The sequence below is a fragment of the Xiphophorus maculatus genome, chromosome 16 (genome assembly GCF_002775205.1).
Source record: "Xiphophorus maculatus strain JP 163 A chromosome 16, X_maculatus-5.0-male, whole genome shotgun sequence".
In the NCBI taxonomy this organism is placed as follows: domain Eukaryota; kingdom Metazoa; phylum Chordata; class Actinopteri; order Cyprinodontiformes; family Poeciliidae; genus Xiphophorus; species Xiphophorus maculatus.
The window spans coordinates 19,647,049-19,673,226 of record NC_036458.1 but is presented as its reverse complement, the minus strand read 5'-3'; the positions used below and the strand labels follow the sequence as shown (position 1 = coordinate 19,673,226).

Sequence of the window (26,178 nt, the reverse complement as noted above, 5' to 3'; positions counted from 1 at the left end):
TTCTTTTGAAGGACTTAAAATGGAAACAGTTTCCGCATCACTCATTAACCTTTGTCTCCAGAAACACTTGTTTTCAACCGCTTCCTGTGAGCCCCCAGACGCCCACGCATGTCTCAGTCTGTAGTGTGAAACAGTCAGAAAGTAGCTATGCTCTTTTTTTTCGTTTTTTTTTACTGATGTCATTCCACCACCTATGCAGAAGACAGATGTGAAAAATCCTAAAATAGCCCCTTTGCCGTTTCCCATTAAATACGGTCATGTCACATTTATTGAGCTCAGGCTGAAATACTATTAAGTTTCCTGACAGTCGCTATAAGAGTCATTAAAAAAACTATAGAGCAAGGTTCTCAAAACTCTTGACCCATAAAAATCTTAAAGTGTGTCATGTATTTAAAAAAAAAATGTATTCAGCCCACTTTGTTCACCCAAATTCAAATGCACCCAAATAAAATTAAACAACTTGCCTTCAGAAATCCCATAACTGGTACATATAGTACACCTGTGGGTAATTTGGCTTCACTGAAGACGCAGCTGTTCTACCTCAGGTGGTTAGTGCTGAACATCAGTAAACAAAGAGCATCATGAACACCAAGAATCAGACAGTTCAGGGATAATGTTTCTCAAAATTATGTGTTATGTGTGGGAAACTAACATCCTATATTACATTGAAAAGAATGTCCCCACGGTCAAACTTAGTGGTGGTGTCAGCATCATGCTGTGGGGATCCATTTCTTCATGTGGAACAGAGAAGTTGGTCAAAGATGATTCAAAGACAGGGGTCAGTAATCTCTACAACCCTAAGAGCCATTTTACCTTTGGACCAGCTAAACAAAATCTGCTTATTTCCACACAAGCAACTTTACTCTAATTTGTCAATACCGTCTAGAAGAAATCTATTTAAATCAAAGAGCTGTTTTACTTTTGTTTCTAAGTTTAATACATTCTCTTCAGTGGGACTTTCAATTATTTATTTTTTTTATAGAAAATGACATCAACAAGAGCGCATAGTTCGCAACCAACTCGCACAAACAACAATAACAACAAAAAAGACTATTTCTTACACTATCAGTGTCATTCTTCATATAATTTTTGGCATATATTGGATGAAAATGCCTTGCAAAAACTGGCATTTTTAAAGTTACATATACATTTTTAAAACACGGCTCAACTCGTTTGCATTTTACTTTTTTTTTTTTTTGATAAGCCATTTGGTCTTCACCAAAATAAAGTAATGTCTTCCAATGGTCCAGTCAAAGCTCATAAGTATAATTGAGAATCTCTGGCAAGATGAATGAAATTAAAATATTGCTCACAGATGTTATCCTTCCGACTAACTTTACAGGTTTAAGGAATAACACTACTTCATTTGGACTTGTCACGGTTTCTCCTCCGGGACTTCAGACGTAGAAGACGTGAGAAGACGTAGGCTGCCTTCTTTGTGTCGTTGCAGTTTTTGGTCTACAAATAAAAGGATTCAGACATGCCGCCCACTCCCACGCCCAAAGGGAGCCGCTGCATCAACACAGCATCTCAACAGAAGCAGCAACAACTTACCAAGTATTGAAAAAGTAACGCTCGCGGTGTTACAAAATCATATAACAAGAGGCCAAGACGACCTCATAGTATTTGTTTTGGGCAAAACTTTTAAGGTATGTCTCGAGGAAGTGGGCGGGAACGAGGAGAACCGTGCGCGCGTGAGGGGTGTCGCGTAATATTCAGTCTCACAGTCGGGTAACGAGTCAGGTGCGCCTGTCGGTCCGCGGGGCAAACTCAGAGAAACGATGGATTTTATCCGGTAAGCAGGCGGACGTTTCTGAACAAACAACGAAAACTATGTCGTAGCGTCGCTGCGGCGTCGGACGAAGTGGAGATATTCGCTTACGGTAAGAGAGACGCGTTTGGAGCGCCGAACAGGATATTATGCGAGGGTGAAACTCCCTCACAAGGCGGACTCTTCTTTGGCTCGAGAGTTTCATGAAAGTTTCTAAAACAGTGTTAGGACTTCATTCTTGGCTCAAGGGGTACCCAGTGTTGGACATTGCACCGCAATCTATAATTTGTCTGTTCGAAAAGTAATTTATTAAAGTAAACATTGATTAAAAGCTATTCTTAATCGAGATATTTATTTACATGGTCCTGAAAGAAAATTAAGAGCTCTTGTAAATGTGTATGATAAAAACAAACAAACAAAAAAAACGTAATCAGTATGAAAGTCCAAAACTTTATTTGTGTTTAAATGACTCATTGTTACCCAAATCGTTAAATTACACCGTTGTCCTTTTCATCAACAACCATCATTCCAAGGCATTTTGTCAGGTTTTAATGTGGTATCCATGGCAACTTCTAGGCATTTAAATCCTTATAATGGATAAGGTGCTGGAACAATGAAGCACAATGTTCACAAGGAAGCAGCTGCAATGCAAAAAAGAAAAAAAAATCAATTCCTTTCTGAGAAAACTATGACTGCATAGATGTGGTCTGCTGAATATGACCTATAAACCAGAGGGCTGATCTAAAAAAAAAAATAACAAAGAAAGAAATCCCCCAGTTTTCAGTTTAAAGTGAAAGAGAGAGACGGTTCCAGTAGCTGGTCAGAGTCTCATTTCATGCCAGAAAGTGTAGTAACATAATTATGTTATGATGCGTGCTAACTGGAGCATCTCGCTCTCGTTCATGGAACAATGAATTAAGGACTTCGCTGTGTCCTAAAGTAAAAAAAAATATAGCATGGTGTTTGCCTGTGAGATGAAGCTTATTGTCACGATTTACCAGTGTTTGTTTGACAAATATCGTTCATCTTGGTTTCCTCAGTGGTGACAAGGGATTCTAAGCAGGAATAGTTGAAAAAGTCAGTAGAGGTCCATGACGGTGTTGGATTTTCTTTTTGTCAAAAGCAGCCTGAAGTGACCAATTCATGCAAAATATTCAAATTTAAATTTTATTTGTAGCACATTTCGGCAGCAAGGCATTTCATAGCAAACACAAAAACACAAAGTCATGCAACTTAGAATCAACAATCAAAACATTACATTGAGTCAATGCCATCTTGAAATTTGTAATATGATGTTTTGAATATTGCATGCAGAGTAGTTGACTAAAATTCACTCTGACCGACCTTTGACCCTTTGGTACCAACGCGTTACCTTTCTATCCCTTTCTAAATCTATTTTGTACCTGCAAACAAACCATTTCTTTCTGAGTTTTTAGCTGTACTTAAATACTATGAGTCATGAAATTTGCGGACATTAATTAGTAATTCTACTAATTTTGGATTGGATTGAGATCCACATTTGGACCCGTTGATTCTATAAAATAAGACAGATTACCTAGCAGAGCTGTGCAATACACCGCAAAAACACAAGATCTAGTTAGTTTCTTGTGCAAATATCTCCATTCACTTGAAATAAAACAACTTTCAAGTCACTTTTCAACAAAATATAGGAGCTTGTTTTAAGTCAGTAACTTCCTACTATTGATGAAAACAACATAATTCTGTTTCGTTGACGGATTATTTCACTTATAAAATGGGACAAATATTTTGTTATAAGTGAAATAATCTTCCAGTGAATCAAGTCATTATCAGCTCCACTATTTTGACTTCAGGAAATTAAGACCTGATAAGATGTGACTTGTCTGTAAAAACCTTTAAATTAATGACCTGCAGAGCATTGTGTCTTAAGCTGACATTTTAACAGGAACTTACTTTAAATGTCTAGATTTAATGTTCTGGCTGTTCTCCCACATGCCAGCTTCTTATTTTGTGTTCAATGAAAAATACACAATATTTGGTTCACAAGAGTCCGACAAGATGAAATTTAAACAACATTTTAGGCAAAGTTAAGAATCTTCATTTCATTCACAGATTTCACAAACTCAAACTGCACAAGAATCACGGTAGAATAAATAATTTAATGTTGCTACATGTATTTTTCATTACTGCCTAATGTAGTCTTTGAAAATGCCAATTTGTGTGAAATCAAACTGTCCGTATCACTTACATGTTGGCCATATTGCACAACACAGTTGATGCTCACACTCTGCTGACTGGAAATCACAATAAATAACTGCAAACTTGATTAGATCACGCAGTATATTTATTTATAGATTTTTTTTCTAGCACCCATTCCACCTTTAACATCCTGTGGCCCTGGGTTTACCACTCTGTAGATTGGTGTTGGTTTGTTTTTTTGTTTTCCACTGTTTTGTGCCCTTTTATGACCTCTGAGACAGACATGCCACTGATTCTGAAAGCTCACTTTCAGGCCTCAGTAAGTCAATTACATCCCGACGTTTTGACCTTGTTCAAGGCTAGTCTGTGGTTTCTTCAGACAGTCGACTGCGCTGCATCACTTCCTGCGGGACGAGAAACATTATTCGTCACGTTTCCACGCATCGCTGAACTCGAGTGCCACTTTCGCAGTCTGACAAAACCGGAAAGGCCACCTGCGAACACGCCGCTCTCTCAGGTCTGCATCAGAGAGCTGTGAGAGGTTAAAGAAAGAAGCAAAGCCAAGAAAACAAAACAAAACATCCCCTTAAGTTGAGAGGTTGACAAGAAAAACCCCCCACAGTGAGTCAGTGGTGCATTTCTGTTCGCAGGTCAGTGTTTCACGCCAACCTGCTCTCGTATTCTCTAAAAGTGCAGCTTCCAGTTTCTAAGAGCCCTACTTTGTCTTGTTTTATCTGGGAGACAAACACTAAACACGAGCTTATCTCCCCTCACAAACATCTCATCAGCACTTATGGTGAGTCCTGCAGGACACAATAAACAAACAGAGGAAGAGTCTACCAGTAACACCCGATAACGCCCCTACACTCCTGCGTCCAGACATGTCGACAGTCCCTGCAAGAATCACGTAGCGGGTTAACGGGCCTGACGATGATGTGGTGTCATTCTGGCTAAACTAGAGCGCACCACGGGAGTATTTGATTCCTCCCAAGGACGGTTCCCCACTTAGTGGATAAAGACTTGGTTCATCAGGGAGACGAGATATGGCGACGGTGACAAGATCCACTTATTCACGTCTGACATCCCGTGACTGTCTCGCCATCAGACAGATGCTCTTCCGAGTCGAGGCGACACGAAAATGACTCCAAACTGGAGAGAGGATGAAAGGAGGAATGGCGTCACAAAAGGAGACCGAAAAAGAGAGGGGTCGGGGAGGTGGAGGGGAAAACGGCACCAGAACTCGATGATAATAACATGGTTTGCAGACTCGCGCTGTCATTAACGTCTCACATTTTGTCACTTCGCCACGTAAAACTTCAGCGCGTTTCATAAGGCTTGAAAGCCGCAGATCGAAACAGAAGACGGTCTGTTTCAAACAGAAGATGATCGTTAACGCGCTGCTTTAAAGACGTTTTGCAAACGAATTAAAAATTCCAGGTGGAAATTTAATAAAAAGCTGAAGTTCAGTCAGATTTACGACACACTAAATTGTTACAATAAATATTTGAAGGATCTCGATTTAATATGACTTTCAGCAGCATTTCATTTCGCTTTGGGATTAATAAAGTATTATTGAATTGAACTGGATTTAAAGAAAAGCATCTGAGAAAAGAAAAGTAAATTCCAAGAATTTTGTTCTGGACTTTGACTAGGCCATTATAACACAGAATCTAAACCATTTCATTGTTGATTTAGCTGTCTTTATTTAGCCTCATTCATCTTCACCTCAATTTTAACAGGATTCCCTGACTCAGCATGATGCTGCCACCACTGTGTTTCACTGCATATAGTGTATATATATAAATATAAATTATTTTTCTTTTCTTTTTGCGAATAGATTAAAAACAAAACGTGTGTTCTCTAATAAGGATTGCAAGGACACCGCCTGCAAAAGAGATTTTAAATTTAACTGAATCTTTTCTGGTTAAATAAAGTTTAAAAGAAAACCACTTCCGAAGCCGTCAGAGAACTTCAAACTGAGATTAAAACACAGAGACGTTGACTACTAATTAGACGCTGAAGGCATTTAGCTACATCTGGAGATCAGAATAAAGGGGAGTGAATACCAAAGCCTTTTTGAAACCGCGCACAATGTTCCTTCCACTTCGATTTGATTCGTCTCATCAATTCCTTAAGGTTTGCGGCTGTGCTGTGACAAGACACGGACAAGTTTAAGAAAGTTTTTGCACCGCACGATTTGCTGAGACGCCTAGGAGACAAAAGAGATTTAAATTCGCAGTAACAAGAGGGAGTTATGTGTTTATGGCAGTTTGCAAATCTTTGCTAATTAAAACGATGAGCCTGTTGCTTTGTTTTGAGGGGGAGATTTCCTCCAGAAAAGCAAAACAAGAGAAGCCTTGTCACATAACAGCAGGTAAGAGGAGAACAAACAACAGAACAGGCAGAGAGGCTGAATCGTTCAAGCTATTTTCATCTGCTTTGAACAGGCATTACTTGCGCCCATTTATCCCGCTCGGATAACAGCTCTCAGCCGATACTTGGCACTCAAGTTAGCAGAAAATTGTCTTCATTGAGTAGAGAATCAGTTGGCCTCACTGAGTGTTCTGTTTTATTTTCTTCTCTTTGTATTTCCCATCTTTCTCACTCCTGCGTTTCACCATTTTCCTGTTTTCTTTTTGTGTCAATCTCCCCCGTTGCTTTTCTCAGAGTTTCTAATCCTCCTTGCAATTTCCCAACAATTCCCATCTTTATTTTCCTACATTTTCGACAACTAAGCTCCTTTTCTCCCACTTGTATCTTTTCCTGCAACCTCACCCCCTGCCCCCGGCTCCTCTTATCTCTCGGTCTCCTCTGTCATGTCCGTATCCATGAGGAACCCACCTCAACGCCGGCGCTCCCTGGGTCCCGTCTCACCCAAGCGAATCTACAGGAACCTCTCTGTCAGACTGAGGGGAGGAGAGTCGTCCGTCGCCGCCGAGGTGCATGCACCCAAACGCACCAGCAGGCCTGCAGAAGCTGTAAGATGCTAGCACTCTCTTCTACCCCTCCACACCATATTTAGCATCGGCAAAGAGCTGAAACTGTTTTGTACCTTTTGTAGGAAAATATGCTGCTTTTTACATAACTATGGAGAGCATATAAGCAGTTCAACCAAGTGAAAAAGTAATTTCCCCCTAAATCTAATGATTGGTTGTTCTGCATTTGGCGACACGAATGTTTCCCTCCTTTGATCTCCTGTGGCAACCATTCAGCCGTGCAAAAAGTGCAGGTGGATCTACCTTCAAGGTCAAAGCTCCTCCTCCAAGCTTCTGCCTCACAGAGCAGCCCTCCCCCGCTCAGCTCCTTCAGACTAGCCAGTAGCAATTAGCAAACACCTGGTGGAACTGCGCATCAGCTGAGCTCGTTACAGGAGCTACTTCTCAGTGCAACGCTGCTAAAAACGTTGCTAAAGGGTTAATAAAGTAGCCATGTTGTGGTGACTTCCTGAAGGCGGAGTTTCAGAAAGGGCCGAAGTTTTTAAAGAGACAGAGGCCCAATTTCAAAGTATTAAATTGCAAAGTCAATGTTCTTGCAAGTCATATTTGATGTAGCATTTTTATAACAAATTAGGGTAACATTCTAACCTGATTGTGCTATAGAATGGTTCTACATGCCTGGAAAACTCACAACACTGCCCCTTTAATAAATGAACTCCTCACTAGACTGTGAGGAGTGTTACTGAGCCAGGATTATGCTAGAACCGTGTTAATGAGTCTCTCCACCCCTACACCTCAAATTAAAATGACACTGCGAACCTCTCACTGCAACACCATAATTAAGGTGCTTTCAGGTGGAATAGCTGATTGGAGATTTGTTTTGACGCACAAAGCTAATCCTCCTGTCGCTCACACGAGACAAACAGCCGCTTTACTTTGACTAAGCTGACTGTGTGCAGAGGAGCTCGCAGGAGGCCTTGTGGTTTCCACCAGTTATATGGTGAAGAGCTATGACTGCGTCTGCTGCGTTTGTGTCTTTCGGCCCCGTTGTGCATTGCGTTTCAGTTTGTTTTCGGTAAGCAGTTGCTTAGGAACCTGCAGTCGGTGTATTCTCTGCACGAACACAAAATCTTACTAAGTGCTTTTGGTCTAAGTTTCTAGTGCAAATATACTGCAATAAGACAAAATTAACAAGTAACAGCAAGATATGGGAAATTTTATTTGAGTAAATAAATTCTTAATATTCATGAAAAAGTACTAGTCATAAGTGGAATAATCTGCCAGTGGAACACGACATTTTAGCGTGTATATAGGAAATACGCTTCTATATTATGCTGAAAAGTTACTTTTAAGTTAATTTTGTCTTACTTCAAATCTACTGAGATGTTTGAGGTTGAAACTCGACCAAAAACATCCCTGGTAAGATTTTGCGTTTTTGCAGAGCTGTTCTCTCTCTAACCAGAGAAAGAGAGAAATATTCCTGAACAAATCACCACCACCTTTTCTTTCATCCACAGCTCCAACCTTTATTCAGTAATAACTCAAATTCCCCGGCTTTCTTTATCTCTTGAGGCTGGCGTATGAGTTTGTCGTCCTTGGCCGCTTTGATTTATGGATCTTGTGTTCTTTTTCCTCTTTCTTTGCAACTCCCTTCCCTCCACCTCGCCAAATAAATCTCCTTCGACATCTGAACCCTCTTTCCCTTTCTCGCGCCTTCTTCCATGGTGCACCCTTCTTCCCACTGCCCCATTAGTACAAGACCCTGTGGGAGGCAGTGGAAAACGAGGACACTTTGGCTGTGCAGAGCCTCTTGTCCAAAGATCATGCCAGCTGTGGAGGAGGAGGATCGAGCTTGTGGGAGCGAGGAGAGAAGAAAGAGACGGACTGGGAGAGAGATAAAGAAAAAGGGGTGAACCGAGTGAGCGAGCAGGGGTTGGTTCCTCTGGATGTGGCCGCGCTTACCCACAACTCCCCTCTTCTTCACGTGCTGACGAAGGCTGGCGCCAGGCATAACCCTATTTGTAAGTTTTACTCTTTAACTGATCATAACGAGCATGAACAACCTCTGTAAGGGTTGATTTTTCACCCTAATGAATGATGCGCATCGTCTGGATTAACGGCTGCGTTACTTCTCAGTGTGCCGGCCAGCAGACTGGGGGCTCAAGCTGGACGCCCTGGTGGATCTGGCGAGCAGACGGATGGAGGAGAGGAAGTCGGAGTTGGCCAGGAAAACAGGAGCAGGCCCCCAGGCGCAGGCGGAGGTCCAGAGACAGAGCCGCCTCTGGAGACTGCGGCTGCAGCTGTACTGCCGGATGAGAGAGAACTTCCAGAACACGGGTCAGTGCCGTCGTGGTTCTTAATCAGCAGTGAAGTTCTCCCAACCCCTTGAACCTTTTGACATTTTTGTTATGTTACAACCACAGACCTCAGTGTGTTTTCATAGGATTCTTTTTATGAGATAGACAAACATCAGTTTCCATTCACCGTATGATTGTGCAATTTGACATTTTGAAAATAAATTTGCCCAATAGAACCGCGGCAATTTCTAAAAAAAAGCTCTTGTTCTTCAATAAAACGTCGTGGCACTGGGATGAGGTTGCCGTTGGCGCAAACCACGAAGAAGTTCATCTACCTGTGCCCCTTCATCTACAGGAAGTAGAGGAAGGGGCAGCGTGTTTTTTAAAGACTTATCGTGTGCACAAGCTTAAACGTGTGATTTTATTTGCGTTTCTTACTTAAAGGAAACACAGCGATTGCAAAAATTCTTCAAGTTATCTTCAAGAAAACAGTGCGTAATTACTATTTTATCAATTTAAGCAGTTTTCATCTGCATACTGCCAAAAAAACATCAGTGTGAAAACATGTTCAATATTATTTATTTTAGGAAGTGCTTATCGAATGCAGAGACAGCTGTTTATTAATATTTGAACAGTTTGATAATTGATTTTATTCATATATTCTGTCACCACCGGCCCTTCGAGAGCATTCATAATTTTGATACGGCCCAAAGTGAAAATGAGTCAAATGAGTTTGACACTTCTGCTTTACGCTGTCTGACTTTTAGGATCTGCATCCGTAAAAAGTTGTCCTGCTTTTTTCCCGTTATTCGTTGATTTCAAACACTCCCTTCATGCCTTACAGAGGACTCCGTTTAAATTTTACATTTCTGCTTCATTTAGTTTTGCTTTTGCAAATCAGACAGCGTCACCTTTATGCCCGTGCTGCTCCCGAGTCCCTCCCCGGTGGTCCTGCTGCATGACACCATACCCGGGATGGTTGCTGATACTCCTGTTTTATTGAACAGGAGACCGAAACGCCGTGCTTAGTTTGCAAATGAAGACATCTAACAACAAAGTGTTCTGATTGAGCAGAAGAAAGAGACCGGAAAATCTTAACCGGCTTAAATCCGCACAACGTGCTTGAAAAATTATTCAATATGACTTACTGAGATTCTTTTGTCTTTTTTTGTGAACACAGAGTAATGCATATTTTTGCTGTCGATTAAGGGAGGGTCCATTTTTCTTGTGTTTATATTCAGTCCCTTATTTTTAATACCAGTAAATCTACTGCAATCAATTGTCTTCAGATCCGTGTAGCTTAATCTCAGTATAGACGAAGTTTTTCTCTTATGAAGGCCTCAGAGGTTTGTAGGAGAACAGCAGTGAACAAACTCTGTCCAAACACAAACTCAGTGTTGCATCGGTCAGAATAACAACTGCGGTGAAGTTTAAAACAGGGTTGGGTTATAAAACAACATCCTAAGCTTTGAACGTTTCATCTAGCTCTAATAATAAAGTACGGGACAACTGCGCTGGAAAAACACATTTTATTGAATATTTTTTGTCTTTTTTATAATAGTTTATATTACATTTGAAATGAGACAAAACTAACTTACAAGTCATTTTTCAGCAACATATAGGAGGTCGTTTAAAGTAAATAGTTCCTTAATATCGATAAAGACGTGGCTCCACTGGAACATTGTTTCACTTATAGTTAAAACAATCTGCCATAAATCTGACTTTTATTTTATTGGAGAGTGACAAAGAGTGAAGCTACTGAAAAATACGTTTTTGAAAGTTTTTTTTTTTCTTTTTCTGCTGCTTGCAGCGAAACACAGCAAACATGTGGAAGAAGATGCTCTGGTCAGATAACCCAAAATTGAACTACATGACAAATGTTTATTGAGGCCAAAAATGCAAACAAACAAAAACCCTCTCAATGCATCTTAGCAAAACACAGAGGTGGCAGCATCACGATATGGGAATTGTAAACTTAAATAAAAATTTAAAAAATCCACCTATAAATGGAGCTGGTGGAGGCGCTCTGCAATTTTCCAATTTTGATTCACAAAAAGAGCTTTATTTCCAGTCTACTTTACAGCTGCTCTCTACTTTGTGATGATCGATCATATAAAATAAAAACCCAACGAATGAAACTCCGGTTTGTTGTTGCCGCGCGACGAAACGTGAAACGGTTGGAGCGTCTCGGTATCTTGCTGTAATTACTAAGCAATGTGATTGGGATCGTCTTCGCTAAAGCAGACAACCTTTTACTCGCCGGCCTTTCATTCAAGGCGACGCTAACGTGCGTCCATTTCCTGTCAGTTCCACAAAGTCTTTCCGCCGAGGCGGTGTGACAGAAGGGCGAAAAAAGGAAGGAAGGAAGGAAGGAAGATGGCTCCAAAACAGCCATAAATGCCGCCCCTGTGAACAGTGGAGAAGCTGGGATATAAATTGTACACCGCCTGCATTAGTTCTGCCTGGCTCGTCTTTGAAGGGGATGGATGCAAAGTTTTGCATCGTATAAAATCTCCCGCCAGATATTTTGACGAGGCTTGAAATCTTTATATTGAATTGTCTTTTTACTCCAGTTCTAATCTACAAAACCCTCCACGACTGCTGACTGTGCTGCTGAGATCAATTAGTCAGCCCACTATCTTCCTCAAGTTATATACATATATATATATATATATATATTTTTTTTTTTTTTTTTTCCTTTCCTTCAGCTCTTTTGCTAAGTTTTCTCTAAAAGTCTCCCTTTGTAATCTCATCTAAACTTCCAAGCGAGTCCCTCGTCATCAGCCTGTCCAGATTCTCATTGCCATGCCCCTGCTCTCCCTCCACCGGCTCCGTGGATCAAATAAAACCTTGATGCTGGCGGATTTATGAGCAGGGAGTCTGCAAAGAGAAGTTTCTCAAGGCTGCTGCGCTTTTTTGCTTCTCACACAAACCCATTTGTGTGAGAAGGGGAAACCCTTCAGCGGCGCGAATGGTTGCGGGAGTTGTTTTGCCATTATGTCTATTTATTACCGACTCTTAACGCTTTTAGTTAGAACTCGATTCGTTTCTCTTTTAAGGATCTTCAGATCTCTTTATTACCGCACTGGCGAAGAGAACAGGGCCTCGGGTCTTATTTCTGTGCGCGGTGAAACTAAGCGAGCTCTCATCGCAAACCTCCGGGGGGAAAGAGAGAACGTTGGCTGAATGTTTAAAATCTAAAATATACATGAAATGTGGCCCAAGGTGCTTGACATAGTGGGAATCCATTCAATTCCAGGTCGCCGCCGAGTGTGAGCGAAATATAAATCTCTTTGTCTAGACTCGGCGGGGAGAGCGCGGCTACGTTTGATCACAAAGCAGAAAGTCTGAGCCGCTGCTACAGGTGAGACGATAACAAACGGCTCCCACTGTGTTTCAGAACCGCAGGGAGCCTCAGAGGAAGATTTGTTTTTGCTGTAGTTGGAGGTAATAATGTGAAATTATTCATTTAAATTTGAGACGGCTTTATGCGGCAGAGCGTTGGGGAAAAAAAATAGAATAAAGTCTTAAAATCCAAAGAATAAAGTCGGAATAGAATAGTTATGACTTTATTCTCATATTATTTCAACTTTATTATCTTAATTTTATTGTGTTTATTGTATTTAGCGTGGCCATAATAATCCATCATGAATTTCACAATCCAGGGCCGGATTTAGACAGACAATGGCCCCTGGGCTGGAGAATTCGGTGCCCTTCCACGTCCCAACCCCTGCAAAAAAAATCTTTTACTCTTGAAAATTACAGAACATTTATATTAATAGGTAGGTGTGTAATTCATCTGCACATCTGTAGATGAATTGATGGATGGTTGGCTTAAAACACATGGCAGGTGGCTCCGTGTTGCTCCCAAAAATATGATAATTTCCACTTGACTGTAGATTCAGTTAATAAAACTCCAACAGTGTGTTACTAAAACACCACATGCGAAATGAGTCCTAACATGAATACACAACGGGGCGTCCTGGTTCCCATCTCCAGCCATGTTTTTGGAAGCCGGAGCATGGGAAGGACACGCTATGCAGGAGCTATGACAACTCAATTGTCATAACTATGTTTTATGTTTTCCATACATATTTGTTTGACCTTGTGTAATCTTGTCCCACCCAGAGCTCCCAGGCCCGCCCAGTCATGTGTCCTTACTGGTAACCAGCAATTCCTCTCTGTGCGTGGTGATCAAGGAGCCGGACGGTAACAGCATGGGGCTCATCACCCGCTACAAAGGTAGGTGGTGATAGCTGTGGGAGTTTATCGAAGCAAATTAAGTTGTTTTAACTCAAAATGTTCATAAACACTAGGGGTGTAACAATTTATCGGCCAGCCAATTTATCTGTGCCGATTTCCTTAATTTTGGGAGATCGGTGATTGGCTGATTTTTACATGTGATAACATCGGTGGATCGTATCCACCGATGTTATCAACCTGGCCAAAGGTCTAAAAATCAACCACTGTGCTTTCCTTTTCTTCCGTGAGAGAGATTTGACCGACAAACCGGCCGACCAGGTCATGTCCGCACATTTGCAGTTAACAACAGTCACCCCATTGTTGTTAATTCAGCAGCTTTCTTGATGTAGTGAGCAACATTTCAGACAAAGAACTGTTATTGGCCAAAATCGGTATCGGTAAGTTAGGCTTTTTAAAAGATCGGTAATTGGCGATTGGCCAGAAAACTGAAATCGGTGCACCCCTGATAAACACAGCACGTTTTCCCATAGTCATAACTTATTTAACAAAACAAAGCAGAAACAGAGAAGCTGTGTGTGGGGAAAATAACATACACTTCATTAGTATTCATTATTTAGCGTTCGGATAATAATAACTCTTAAAATGTCTGCTGTACATAAACGATCCTACTGATGATGGTTCGTGGATTTAGTTCCATTTTATTAGCAGAATCTGGCTGCAACGTTTATCTTAAATGCTCTTGATATAAAACTTTGAACGAATTCCTAGTGAACTCGAAGACTGCAGGTGATGAGTCTCCAAAACAAGGCCCCCATCATCACCACTCTACCACCATGCTCTGAGCTGATATGCTGATTCACAACACCTACATCTTTACTTCAGCCCTCTGGTTTGTTCCAATGCAGATTTGCAAGTCTAGGTTGTGCTGCTGTATCCTTTAGAGAGAACAGGCGTTCTCCTTCAGTCGTTCCAAAAAAGAAGTTCTTTTTATAACTGTGATGTCCTGAACTTTTAACATTTGAGATGCTAACAGAGGCTCTTATATTTCCCCCGGGCGTTTCGCAGCTTCTCTAAGCTCTCTGTGTCCGACCTTGAGGTGAATTTGCTGGTGATGTGAAGTCCTGGGAAACTTGCCAACTGTCTTAAATGTTTTTCCGCTCCTGAATAAAGGTTTTCCACTGTAGAAAGATGGACTTCAAATGGTTCGGGAACAGCCTCACAACTTTCTTTTGGGAATTGCTTCTCTTAAACTTCTTGATGTCTCTCCACCTTAGCAGTGTGTTAACACATTGCTCCATAAACAGCAAACTGCCAGAGGCGGTCGCCATGGCAACAGGCCGTTCATCCATCTTAAATCTGCTGGTAGCAGTATTTTTCTGCGCTGCGGCAGACTGCGGTGACCTCAAGGTACCCAGAACACAAGCCCACATCCTCACTCTGCCACCGCCGTGCTTGACAACTGGCAGGACGTGTGTGAACAAATATGTTGTACATGGCTTTCATAATTATGCTGCAATGCTTGGTCAGGGTCAGTTGTGGGCATTTATTATATCTTTTATCAATTATTGTGATAAGTTTCTTATCATGATAAGAATTTAGATGTATTGTCACAATAAATTCCAAGTAATGATGTTTAAAACCCCCTCAAGCTAGTCCTTATTGTCAATATTGATAGCTTTGTTTTCCCCACCGTTCATTCACTGAAAGCATCAATAAACAATAAGTGTAAAAATACAGATACTGTGTGCCGCAGTTTAATGGTGCAAATCAAAGCATGGGAATGTTTTTCAAGAGCAGCATTTGTGTTTCTGAGGCTGTAATTGTGGTTCGCTTCTGGTGTGAATACAAGCTGCAGGAAATGTGCGTCTTTTTGGACCTCACGAGCCACCGTTACTGGGCATCATTGTAAAAATGAGCCCTTCGGTGTTGCTAATGCTACTACTGCATGTAGTTATTGCGACAAAGTCGTACCTTATCATCCGTTTTCTGCATGTTACAGAAAACGGATGATTTGCGGGTCAAAACATACAGATTAAACTTTGCCACCCTACATTTTGCTGAAATTTTGTAAAACAAGCATTTAGTGTTTCAAACTAAACTTTAAGATTTAAATTATTGACTGATGTCTGTGGAGTTAGTTGGTCTTTTTTTCTTTTGCTAAGCATTGAGATAAAGCACTGCTACTTTGGGGTGAATTTGCTTAGATTTTTTAACTCCTGGGAAGATTTTTGAATGTTTGCTGCTTGAAGTTCAAACACGTTGGGAACGACTTTATCACTCTTCCCAGATTGGTGGATAGCAGCATTTGTGTTCCTTAGATAATTTCTGGTGTCTTTCTGCCTTGGCATTGATTTAGAAAAACACCGTATGTTCAGAAGAAGGAAAAAAATAACCTGACTTTGTAGCGGTCGTGACGCTCATTCATGATCAGTGATCACTGATTTGATTCACAGCACGCGACTGCTACTTTTCCTCCTAAATTCTTGTTCACAACAAGGGTGGGCTTAGGGCCTTCATCTTTTTTTATTAACATAAATAATGATATTGTGAAATCTGTTTATAATCCAGGTTTGTTTTAAATAATTTTAGGCCAGAGCGGATGTGTTACATCCTATCTTTCCACCCCTATTGGATGCAGACGGATGATGGCGAGAGGGACAATAAATTATTTGGAATGGGACATAAAAGAAACAAAAAAAGCGTTTCATGGACTCTTATATCACTTCAATAAAATTAGAATCCCACACACTGCCAAGCTGGCGTGGAGGAAAAAAAAAAAGAAGGAGGAAAAAAAACCTTTTTATTGGTGCATCTAGAGTAGGCGTTACTTTTGCAGCTGCTTTATATCCTCCTGCCAAGAGTAGATTAAGCCCATGTTCTTTGAACTGTAAATACTCAAATCCTTTGTTCTCCCTTATTGGAGCTCTGAGCAAAGCCAGAGAGAATTTTGTTAGTGAGACAGTTTCTTTCTTTCTTTCTTTCTTTCTTTCTTTCTTTCTTTCTTTCTTTCTTTCTTTCTTTCTTTCTTTCTTTCTTTCTTTCTTTCTTCTTTTTTCCCCCTCCACAGTGGAGTGGAGCACCTCGGTCAGCTTCAAACGCGTCCTTGGAACGGCTCAGGTCACCGAAACGAGGAACCCCTCCTATATCATCAACGGACTGACAGCAGTGAGTTAAGCAGCACGCACGCGCACACACACACACAACGTACTGATAAAAATATGCAGCGACTCTAGAGTTTATTGGTTAGATTTCTGCTCATTGAAGCCGGTTTCACATGGAGAACGTTTCCCCCACAGCCTCACATTTGCTCAATGACAGGAATTGATAACAAAAAGAGCTTTCTCACTCCTTTGCCCCGATTCGCGAGGTTAATGCACGGTGATAATTTGGCGCTCTGCTGCTTCTCCCAAACACAGGGAACGCACTACTACGTGAGAGCGAGTGCCTACAACGTGAAGGGATGGGGCCCGCCTCAGAGCTCGGCTCCGGTCAGCGCCGCCCCCTCCGGTGAGTACGGCGCACTGCGGGACGAGGCCGAAGGACCGTCATCGCCTCTGTCCTCGGAGCGGCGTTTTTAAAATGTTTGGATTTAGCTGACTTCGAGCTCCGCGTGAAGCAAGTGAGGTTTGGCAGATGGCGTGAATTATTAAAACACGGAGAATCAGGGATGTCACTGTGAATCAATGGACCCTGTAGCGGCTCTCCCTTGAGTTCGAGTTAATCTTTTCCTCTCCTCCCTCCAACCTTCTTGCTCTCTTTACTCGCTCTTTCTTTCCAATTTACGCCTCCAGAAACGCTGCGCAGTCTTATTTTTTTTCCCAAATTGAGTTGAAAAGTTAAAGTGTTTAACAGCGCCACGCTTTTCATTAGATAAGTTTCATTCGCATCCAACTTACAGAGAAGTTGAGGATTTTTTTTTTAAAAAGCGTGGAAACTTTTAGAGCATGCAGGTGTTTTGTCATGCAAGCGCTAACGCTTCCTTATCTTTGAGAAAAAAGCAGCACTCAGGACTTGGCAGCAAATTAATTCTTGCCTTTTGAATGATTTTTTTCCCACCCCAGCTGCATGAAAGAGATGATTTGTTTTTTTCCCATGCAGGCTGGAGAGAGTGTGTCGGTGTGAAGACGCCGCTCAGGAACCACGAGGGCCTTGTGAGGAAACTGCTGGAAGATGCCAAAGAATCCCAGTACAGAGGATATTATATAGGTAACAAAGGGCACTCAATCATGCAAATTGTTAAAGCTGGCAAAAGCACATAACCGGTCGACTGCCAGGCTTTTCAAAAGTTTTCATATCCCTTTAATTTTCACATATTTTCATGTTGGGACCACAAACGTTATTGTGTTTTATGTAATTAACCATCGCAAAGTGGAAAAAGATGCTCTGATGGCCTGCATGAAAAGCATCGTGTGGTGGAAAACTAACACTGCACGTTGGCCTAAACACACCAGTCTCACAGGAACACACGTTGGCAGCAGCATCATCCTGTGGGGAGGTTTTTCTTCAGTAGGAGGGAAGAGAAGCAGGTCAGAGTGGATATGGAGAATAACTTTGGAGAAAAAAGAAATAAAGAACCAACTAATGTTTTTAAAAATAGATCTTCCTCAGGTTTGAGGGATTTTTCAGTTTTTTTGTCAGAATAATTGCAGTAAATGTTCACAATACAATGACCCTAAGAAAATATTTTAGATATTTCTTTGTGTTTTTAGGTTGGGAAGGATGTATGACTTCAGAATCAGGTTCGACTTCAAAGAGCAAAAACAGAAAATTTGACTTTGATTTCAAGCAAATTATATCAATGAATTAAAAATAAAATAAAAGAACATTTTTTAGCGTTTTACACAAATGTCAACATCCCACTCTAGGAAATGTGTCCACCCACTTTCTTGCAAAATTGTTGACTTTCTTTATTTTGAAATCTAAAAACAGAAATAAAATTATGGCTATTTAAACCTGAAAACACTTTTTCTTTAATAGACATTTATCAAAAATGATAACATTTGCTCATGCGACATTTGCGGCTCTAAACAATTTCTATTTAGCCGGACCGAGGGCAGTAATGTCTGTTTGGGTTATAAAGGCTGCAGCCCTCTGTTGTAGGCAATGACACCAGCTTGTTGCCATGGAGCACATACACATAAAGACATTAGTAATAAACTGTTGCTGCCCATCCTCCAGCTTAGGGTCAACGACATTGGCTCCGATCCATATAACCTGGTTATTCTCTATTTAACAACCAACACTGGCTGCGTTTAGTCGGCACTTCCCAAGGCGCAGCCGTCACTCGTCCTTTTTAAACCCATTGCATTTAGCGCAACGTGTCTCAGAAATAACTCAGCGGCTCGATAATCGCCACCTGGCTAAACATCACTTTCCCTCCTCTTGTTATTTTCGACAGACAGCTCGAAGTCGGCGAGTCCCAGCAAGCGCCTGTTGATGTCTCGGGGCATCAAGCAGCTTTTCCACTCTGCCACCAAGTTTGTTCGTCTCCTGCAGAGGTGGGCCCCGTCCGTCTGGCCTGTCCCAGCTCACCTTGAGAGTAACGAGGCACAGCGGTTAAATGGGATGTAATGAGAGCCGTGCAGATTGCACAGGCTAAACCCAAACACTTGAAAAGAGCAATTGTCACAAAGGGTTTCCCCCAGAGAACTTTCTAAGCTCGGGGCGCTGGGGCAGTCATTCATCCGACCGGCCACCATGTTTTTGAGATACAAAATGTTGACAAGAAATGTGAAATTATCACTAAACACCAACTATAAAGTCTTAATAAAAGGAAATGATAATTTAAAAAAAACTTAAATAAATAAACAATGCTAAGCCTGGTGGGGACACAAGTAAAGCCTGGTGGCCCGCCAGGCTTACATTACACTGTGGGAAACCCTGTCATATTAAGGCTTCTGTAGCTCACAAATGATCTTATTTTCCCCCCTAAAACAACCAGAAGACCATACAAATCAACACTCACTTTCTATGTGAAATTACTTTCATTTATTTCCATTTTCATGTGAGTGATATGTGAGCGTCTTAACAATGGTCCTCTACGTTACCAGGGGTGTGTACTTGGCGACTGTTTTCTACCACAAGGACAACATCCTGGTGGCCGCTGAGGATCAGATCCCACTGGTGGAGATCCAGTGCTGCTCCACCTCCATCACCCAGGACTTCCTGTGGTTTGCCAAGGTGAGCGGATCGCAAACACAAGCGTGCGAAAGACTGAATTCATAACAGGCTCATAACATATGAACATAAACATTTATGTTCATGCCCATGATGAACGTAGAAAACTGCACATGCCATTTTTTTGCAACTTGAATGCCTAAAAAAACCTGCTTATCGCTCCATTTTCTATCGTAGCTGTCCTGCGCGTGGCAGCAGGTGCCCTGCCTTCAGCAGGGCCTGTCGTCTGCTCACTCCTCTCCCTCCTCCCTCCTTCAGAACCGGCACAACATCTTAAAAGCTGTTTCTCAGCTGCAGGTAGGAAGCTAAGCCTCTTATTCTCCAGATAAGCGCCGTCATGTTTGCTTAATTGCAATTTTAATTACCTCCTTTACATCTCCTCCTTCCCCCTCTTTTCTCCTCGTCGTCTCTTTGCCGAGCTCATCCAATCTACACGAGCACCGAGGCTGTGTTTTAACGCGCACTAATCCTTAATATCCTCAGTTTTACCTTTTGCTCTTGTGTCTGCTGTCAGTCTTCTCTAGGAACAATGGATTTGGGTCAGGTGTACTACGAACCGCTGAAAGACAGGCAGGGCAATGTGCTAATAGTGACGTTGAGGGAGTTCCCAAATCCTCCATCAAGGTGAGACAGAGTCTTTTCATCCAGCCCGTAGGACATGTGTGCCAAATTGAAGGCACGCGGGCCAAATCCAGCCCGCTATAAGTTTTCCCGTGGCCCTCTAGACTCTTCAAGGACACAAGATTATAACTGAGTGCTTAAATGTGATCCTATCAGTCAAATTAAACCATTTTTGTTATCTGTATACTGCCACATTATGTTGATATGAAAAGATGTTAAATATTATAAAATTTCAAGAAGTACTCTTCGAATAAAGAGATGAGTTTTTATTGGGTGTTTTTGTAGCAGTTTTTTATTGGGTAGTTTTATCACTTCATTCTTCCACAACCAGCACTTTCAAGACAGTCGTGATCTATACATGGCCCAAAATGAAAAAGTGTTTGACACTTTCAGTGTAGAACATTTGTTGAATGCAAGATATTTGACCCTGCAACAATGTCTGATGTTTTTCTCACTCTGCTTGCCGTACTTTTCTGTCGTTGTTCCTGGAAGAAAATGACCGAGTTTTACTGAAGCATCAAAGTTTTGCTCTATTTCTGTACGTTAGCCCTCCTGACCCTCCATTCCACTGGATTCCTCTGGACCGGCTGGAGCGGAACCGCAGCAGAACCCCTCTGCTGCCCGAGCCCACTGCCATGGATACGCTCTTTGAGCAATTGAAGGTGAGTTTGTGCTTGGCCGAAACGAAGACAAACGTTAAATTACTGCAAATCGAACATGTCCTGCTCTCCAGGACAAGCTGTCCTTCCACAGGCACAGCATCCAGTGGGTCCAGCCCGGCCTGTATGTGGGCATCCTAAAACTGTGCAGCTCGGTGGACCAGATCAGGGTCCTGGTGCCGCAGCGGCTGCCAAACCTCCTCTGCCACACGCGGGTCCGACAGAATCCCCACGTGACCAGGTAACGCCGCTAACGCCGAGGGCCGTGGTGTTAAAGTTCACAGAGAAAAATAATACTCAGAAGTTATTTTATCCCTGTTTTCTTCTTCTTTTGTCGCCGGGCCACAGAGAGGAGTGGGCCTGGCTCCAGAGTCATGTTTACACCGCACATGGCGGCAGCGCTCGGGGCCCGCCGAGCGGCGAGGAGGAGAAGGAGGAGAGCAGCGGAGTGGAGGAGTTTGTCAGGTCTCTGAGAGCCGCAGTCACACATCTCCTGACGAAGCTCAACATCCCCCTCTACAGGGTAAAACCGGACCAAAACGTTCATCTAAAAATGACTTTTCTTAAAGCCTCACACTGCCTTGCAACAGCATTCATTTCTAGTAATCACGCTAAGATTAGCCAGGTGGATGTATGTATGCATGTTGAGGGGGTTTTATGTGATAGATAAAATGGCCAACACTGTACAGAACCAACTTTTGTCGCAGCTTCTTGGGACGTTTTCCTTCCAGCTTCACCCACTGAGAAATTTACTTTATTTTATTTTTTTAAATTTCTCATTACAAAACGAATCAAACTCAGTGGGATTGGACGGAGCACATCTAAAAACATGAAATGTTAAATCTTACCACAGATTTATCAGTTGGATTTAAATCTGATCTTTGACTAGGCCATTATTAAGCATCACATTATAGCTGTAGCTCTGAACGTTTGTTCTGCAGAAAGGTGAACCATAAAGGTGAAACTCTTTACAGAAAATCTGTATTTATATCTACAACCAATGAATTCTGCAACTTATGTCATCTTTGAAGCGAGACCGTTGCATTATATTTATTTACTGTAACAGAAAAGGGGGGGCTGTAAAGAACATTTCAGATCTTTATTTGTGAAACAGATTATCCTGTCGCTTCACAGTTACACACATATATTAGGGTTCTTGTCTATCCCATTGTAGTAATATATACTTTTGACCCAGCAATCAATATGTTTCCTTTCTAATTTGACAAATAAGGCACATTCCCCATCTTTGCTTATGCAACCGTGGTTCTCACAGGCCTACCAGTATGGCGTGTACACGCGGGAGCTGCTACAGTTGGGTGGGAAGGTCTCCATGCTTCTGCTCCTGCCTCCCAGTGAGGACTTCAGCTCCAGTTACTGGCCTCTGGTGGGAACCAAAGAGCCCGGCCTCACCCTGCCCCTGCAGATCTTTGAACTGGGTAAGAGGGAAAACCCATTTGGCTTGGAGCTGTTTTGAATGAGGTAGAGCAGACTAGGTGATTCGCTTCTTGATTAAAGCTGCGTTGTGTAACTTTTATTTTAAAAAATCAATGTTTTTTTGTGTATTTGTTAACATTGTCACTGCTCTGTCACAGTACAGTATGGGATCAGAAACAAACTGACAACAAATGAAGCTCCTCAGCTTTCCCCCAGTCCCACTATTTGCATCTGCAGAAATGCACCACTTCCAGTCAAAAACAACCAATCGGAGCCAGGAATTGGGTTTTATTGCTGTCAATGAACCCCAATGTACTCGCTGCTCAATGTGCTAGAGGTGGAGAAACAGCTTAATGTTCCAGGATAACAGTTTATCAGCCTTCATCTGTGGCCATGCTAACTAGCCTTAGCATTCATGGCATGATTGACCCTCCTCCTGGCTCTGATTGGTTGTTTCTGACTGAGTTGTGTATTTCTGCAGATGGCTGTAAAACTACAGGGAGAATATAGAGAAGCGCGATTTTTTTTTTTTTTTTGCAAAATGGATATCTCATGTTAAACAGAGTGGAAAAAAATAACCTCACTTTAATGTGGGACTTCTATGGACCTACGAAGGAAATCTTGCAAGAAAAGCGTTGCGTCCTCTGCATAAGAAAGAGACGTGTGTGTGGTTGCGTTATGTTTAATAAAACATAAGGCAGTCATTCGTTTTATGGAAATGCCACTTTAAGGTCAGTTTGTGCCATATCCAAACGAAGTAAAGAACAGAAATGAAAAATATTTGCAGTAAACAAACAACAAAAAAAGTCAAATTACTGTCAGAAAGAATTTGACTATTCAAGCTTTCAGTTAAACTTAATATCAAATCTTCTGTTTGCTGTGTGACTCCTCATCCAGTTCACTTCTGGACCTACGAGAGGGACTTCCTGAGTCAGTACTGCCAGGCCTGGGTGAGGCTGGAGCTGGACACTCACCTGGCCCAGCAGGCTCTGCGTGAAGCGCTGGACACCAAAGAGGTGCAGGAAGCGCGGGAGCGCCTCAATAACCTCACTGACCTTTCTCGTGTAAGAGCATAAAAACAACCTTTTTATATTGCTAGCTGGATAAAAGCTATAATCAATCAAAAATTGATTATTGTCTTAAATATCTTTGTTGTGTGACTGATGAGCATTTACCGAAGGAAATGGACTCCCTGGATGTTGGACCAACGGTAAAATTGATTGAAATATTTTTCCTGCAGCGTTTGGAGATGGTGTGGAGGGACACCCGTTGGATAATGGACTGTCTGCAGTGTGTCCGCTCCAAGCAGTGGGTTGGGGCAGTGCCTTTGGGCCTGGTGATGGGTGGGGACCCACCGCCTTGTCCTGATGGTGAAGAAGAGGAAGACAGCTTGGCTGCAAGGTTGAAGTGGCCCAGCTGGATCCAAACACAAAGATCTGCAGCAAGTAATGGCGCCACCATGGGTGGTTAGCATGCCTCGTTTAAACTTTTTAGCACAGTTTTTAGGATTAAAGATTGAAAATGTTGCACAAGAGTTTGATCACAGTAAAACATTCTGTACTAAAGGTCATATTCAAACATATTTGTCCCTTACTTCTCTTTTTAATCAGCTGTTGCTCTTTGTGAGACTTACTAAGAAGATAAAATAAAATGTTAGCATGACTAACATATGAACTGGGTTCCACCTGAGATCACCTAACATCTAAAACGTTTCCTCACACCTTCCCTCTATAATCATATCTTTTTATAAGAAATGTTCAAAAGTTCATTGTAAAAGAGACCAACACAAAGTTTCTACCAGCTTTACACATACAGTGCATTGTTGACCCCTTTTTCTTTGCAAAGCAGCTTGAGGTCGAGAGTGTCTGTTGATAGTTTTACCATAAAATCCCAACATAACACATTTAAGCTTCAGGTTGTAAAAAGGACAGAATGCGAGAAAGTAATGCAAGATGAAAACCTTCACATATTCATTGTAGAAATAAACCCCCACCCTTTTTTTTTCTTTTTATTTTGAGGCAAACGATTGAAACCTGGGTGAATGTGGAGAAAGTCGTCCTCACTCCTAACTCCTTTCTGATTCTTTCTTCACTTTTCAGGAAGTTCTTCCGCTGTCCCCATACCAGTTACCGCCGAGGTCTGCGCTCCAGAAAGAATCCCGGTTGTCCTGGAGAATGCTGCGCTCAGGTTGATGGAAGGCGTCGTGAAGGGAGGGTACCCTGTTGACATCAGCTCTCAGTCGACGGCGGACCTGTCCGGCATCGGCCTGCCGGAGGACGGATACACCGGCGCTTCAGTGGACAGTGGACTTGACTCTGCTGCTGTGGCACAGCTAGAGGCCACGGTGTTGGACACCACAGACTTCAACCCCAGCATCACAGACGTCATCCGGCCGATGGAGATGGCGGAGCTGGTGGACATCTTGCCGACGCTGAGTCTTATTGAGGAGGAGAACCCCGGTGCTCCATCCACGCCGTCTGTAATGGACATCCTGGAGAACTTTGGACTTGGGATCGGGGAGGAAAACGCCCACTTTGTCTTTGAGATTGACGACAGGAGGGGGTCAAAGGTGAACCCTGAGAGCGAGACGCACTGTGAGGGTATTGTGTTAAACGGAGCGGGAGTCACGCCTTCTTGTGCCACTGTAAATGGTTCAGAGAGCGACACGCCTTTTTCAGGGCGCGCCTCGCCTCGGGACGATAGACAGACGATGGAGGCTCCGAGTAAGGGGGCATCACTTCCAGTGAGAAACCTGGTGGAGTGGGACAGACCGTCCACCAGTTCATCCTGATATTAAACTTTGTCAGCTTGAAGTTGCAGTCACACTCCAGCACTCGATAAAGAAGTGAAAAACCTCACTTGTTCTTTTTTTGATCACTGTATTTATTCATGGTGTATAAAAACTTGAGTAAGGGCTGGATGATGTTAGGGCTCATATCAGTCGATATCAATAATTACTGATTAGTTTTTTGTTTTAAATATCTGAAATGCTCCCAAACTGGTGACATGGCCTTTCCTGTTTTATCCACAGTTTTCATTCTACGCCATTTTAAAAAACTTTTTAAGTAGTTATGAGGCACGGTGGCGAAACCTGAAACTGCTGCTGCGCAAGTTACTCAACAGGTTGTTGCTAAGCGACCAAAGAGTAAGTGAGTTGCTAGGTAACGAATGAGTGAGTGAGTGAGTTAGTTGATGCCACCGACTTTGCTTAACCAGCTGTGAGAGGTTGAGCGACTAAAGCTTTCCTCTGCCTACATCCCCCAGAATGCTGTGCGGTTCTGGATTGGAGTTCAGTGAAATTATTGAACATTCTATCAGACATTACATCTATAGATACTGATCACGTGTCTATAGCTATCTATATTGTTATTGATTGCCTTATCCAGCCCTAAATTGAGTATATATTGTAAGATTTAGTCTCTGTGATATATTGCACCCAGTTTGATGAGTATAAACAGAAAGTTGGACTTGTTTTTGCACATTTCTCAAACTTTCATTTTGCATTTTTTTAGCATATAAACTTGTGCTCATAAGTTTCCATTCTGAATATGAAAAAAATACAAAACCATGTGTTGCTTAGTGGTTGATGAAGTCATTTGGTATCAGGCAATTGTGCTTGCTCTTTTTAAATCATTAGGACAACAGAAACTAACCAAGTGACCCTGATAAAAAAGTTTACAAAACATATTTCATGCCATGTGTTGCACCCTCAGGGAACCAGCACCAGTTCTGGCTTTTGCTCCAGGTTCTGCCCTCAGCCTGTTTTGTTGCCGTGGTGCAGTACCTTTTCCTCTGGTGACTCAACCCTGCAGCCTTTTTTACATCAGGCAAAGTTGTGTGCATGTTTTTTTTTTTTGTTTTTTTGGGGGGGGGTTGCATGTCAAATAACCTGTTGGTCTGCC

At 42.1% G+C, this 26,178-nt stretch overlaps 1 protein-coding gene across 4 annotated transcripts; it reads left to right on the top strand.

Annotated features, from left to right (window-relative positions):
• Window positions 1–1,517: 1,517 nt before the first annotated feature.
• LOC106700206 (ankyrin repeat and fibronectin type-III domain-containing protein 1-like) lies at window positions 1,518–25,432 on the top strand. Of its 4 annotated transcripts, none has more exons than XM_014475028.2 (19): window positions 1,518–1,795; window positions 6,783–6,927; window positions 8,639–8,906; window positions 9,022–9,222; window positions 13,311–13,424; window positions 16,453–16,550; window positions 16,802–16,892; window positions 17,484–17,591; window positions 18,784–18,883; window positions 19,436–19,565; window positions 19,740–19,859; window positions 20,077–20,186; window positions 20,731–20,845; window positions 20,917–21,083; window positions 21,191–21,365; window positions 22,116–22,278; window positions 23,174–23,340; window positions 23,517–23,742; window positions 24,376–25,432. In XM_014475028.2, exons 1-19 carry the CDS (start codon window positions 1,782–1,784, stop codon window positions 25,065–25,067), a joined length of 3,204 nt encoding a protein of 1,067 aa, XP_014330514.2. In that variant the 5' UTR covers window positions 1,518–1,781; the 3' UTR covers window positions 25,068–25,432. The 4 variants fall into 4 exon arrangements, with proteins under 4 accessions (XP_014330514.2, XP_023205388.1, XP_023205387.1 ...); XM_023349620.1 differs by having other exon boundaries at window positions 6,617–6,927; XM_023349619.1 differs by having other exon boundaries at window positions 1,518–1,883; window positions 6,617–6,927.
• Window positions 25,433–26,178: the final 746 nt, after the last annotated feature.

Coding starts and splice junctions, on each gene's coding strand:
- LOC106700206 (XM_023349620.1), top strand. CDS start 6,766: ATGTCCGTATCCATGAGGAACCCACCTCAACGCCGGCGCTCCCTGGGT. Junction 8,907..9,021: donor CGCCAGGCATAACCCTATTT/GTAAGTTTTACT, acceptor GTTACTTCTCAG/TGTGCCGGCCAGCAGACTGG. Junction 9,223..13,310: donor AGAGAACTTCCAGAACACGG/GTCAGTGCCGTC, acceptor TGTCCCACCCAG/AGCTCCCAGGCCCGCCCAGT.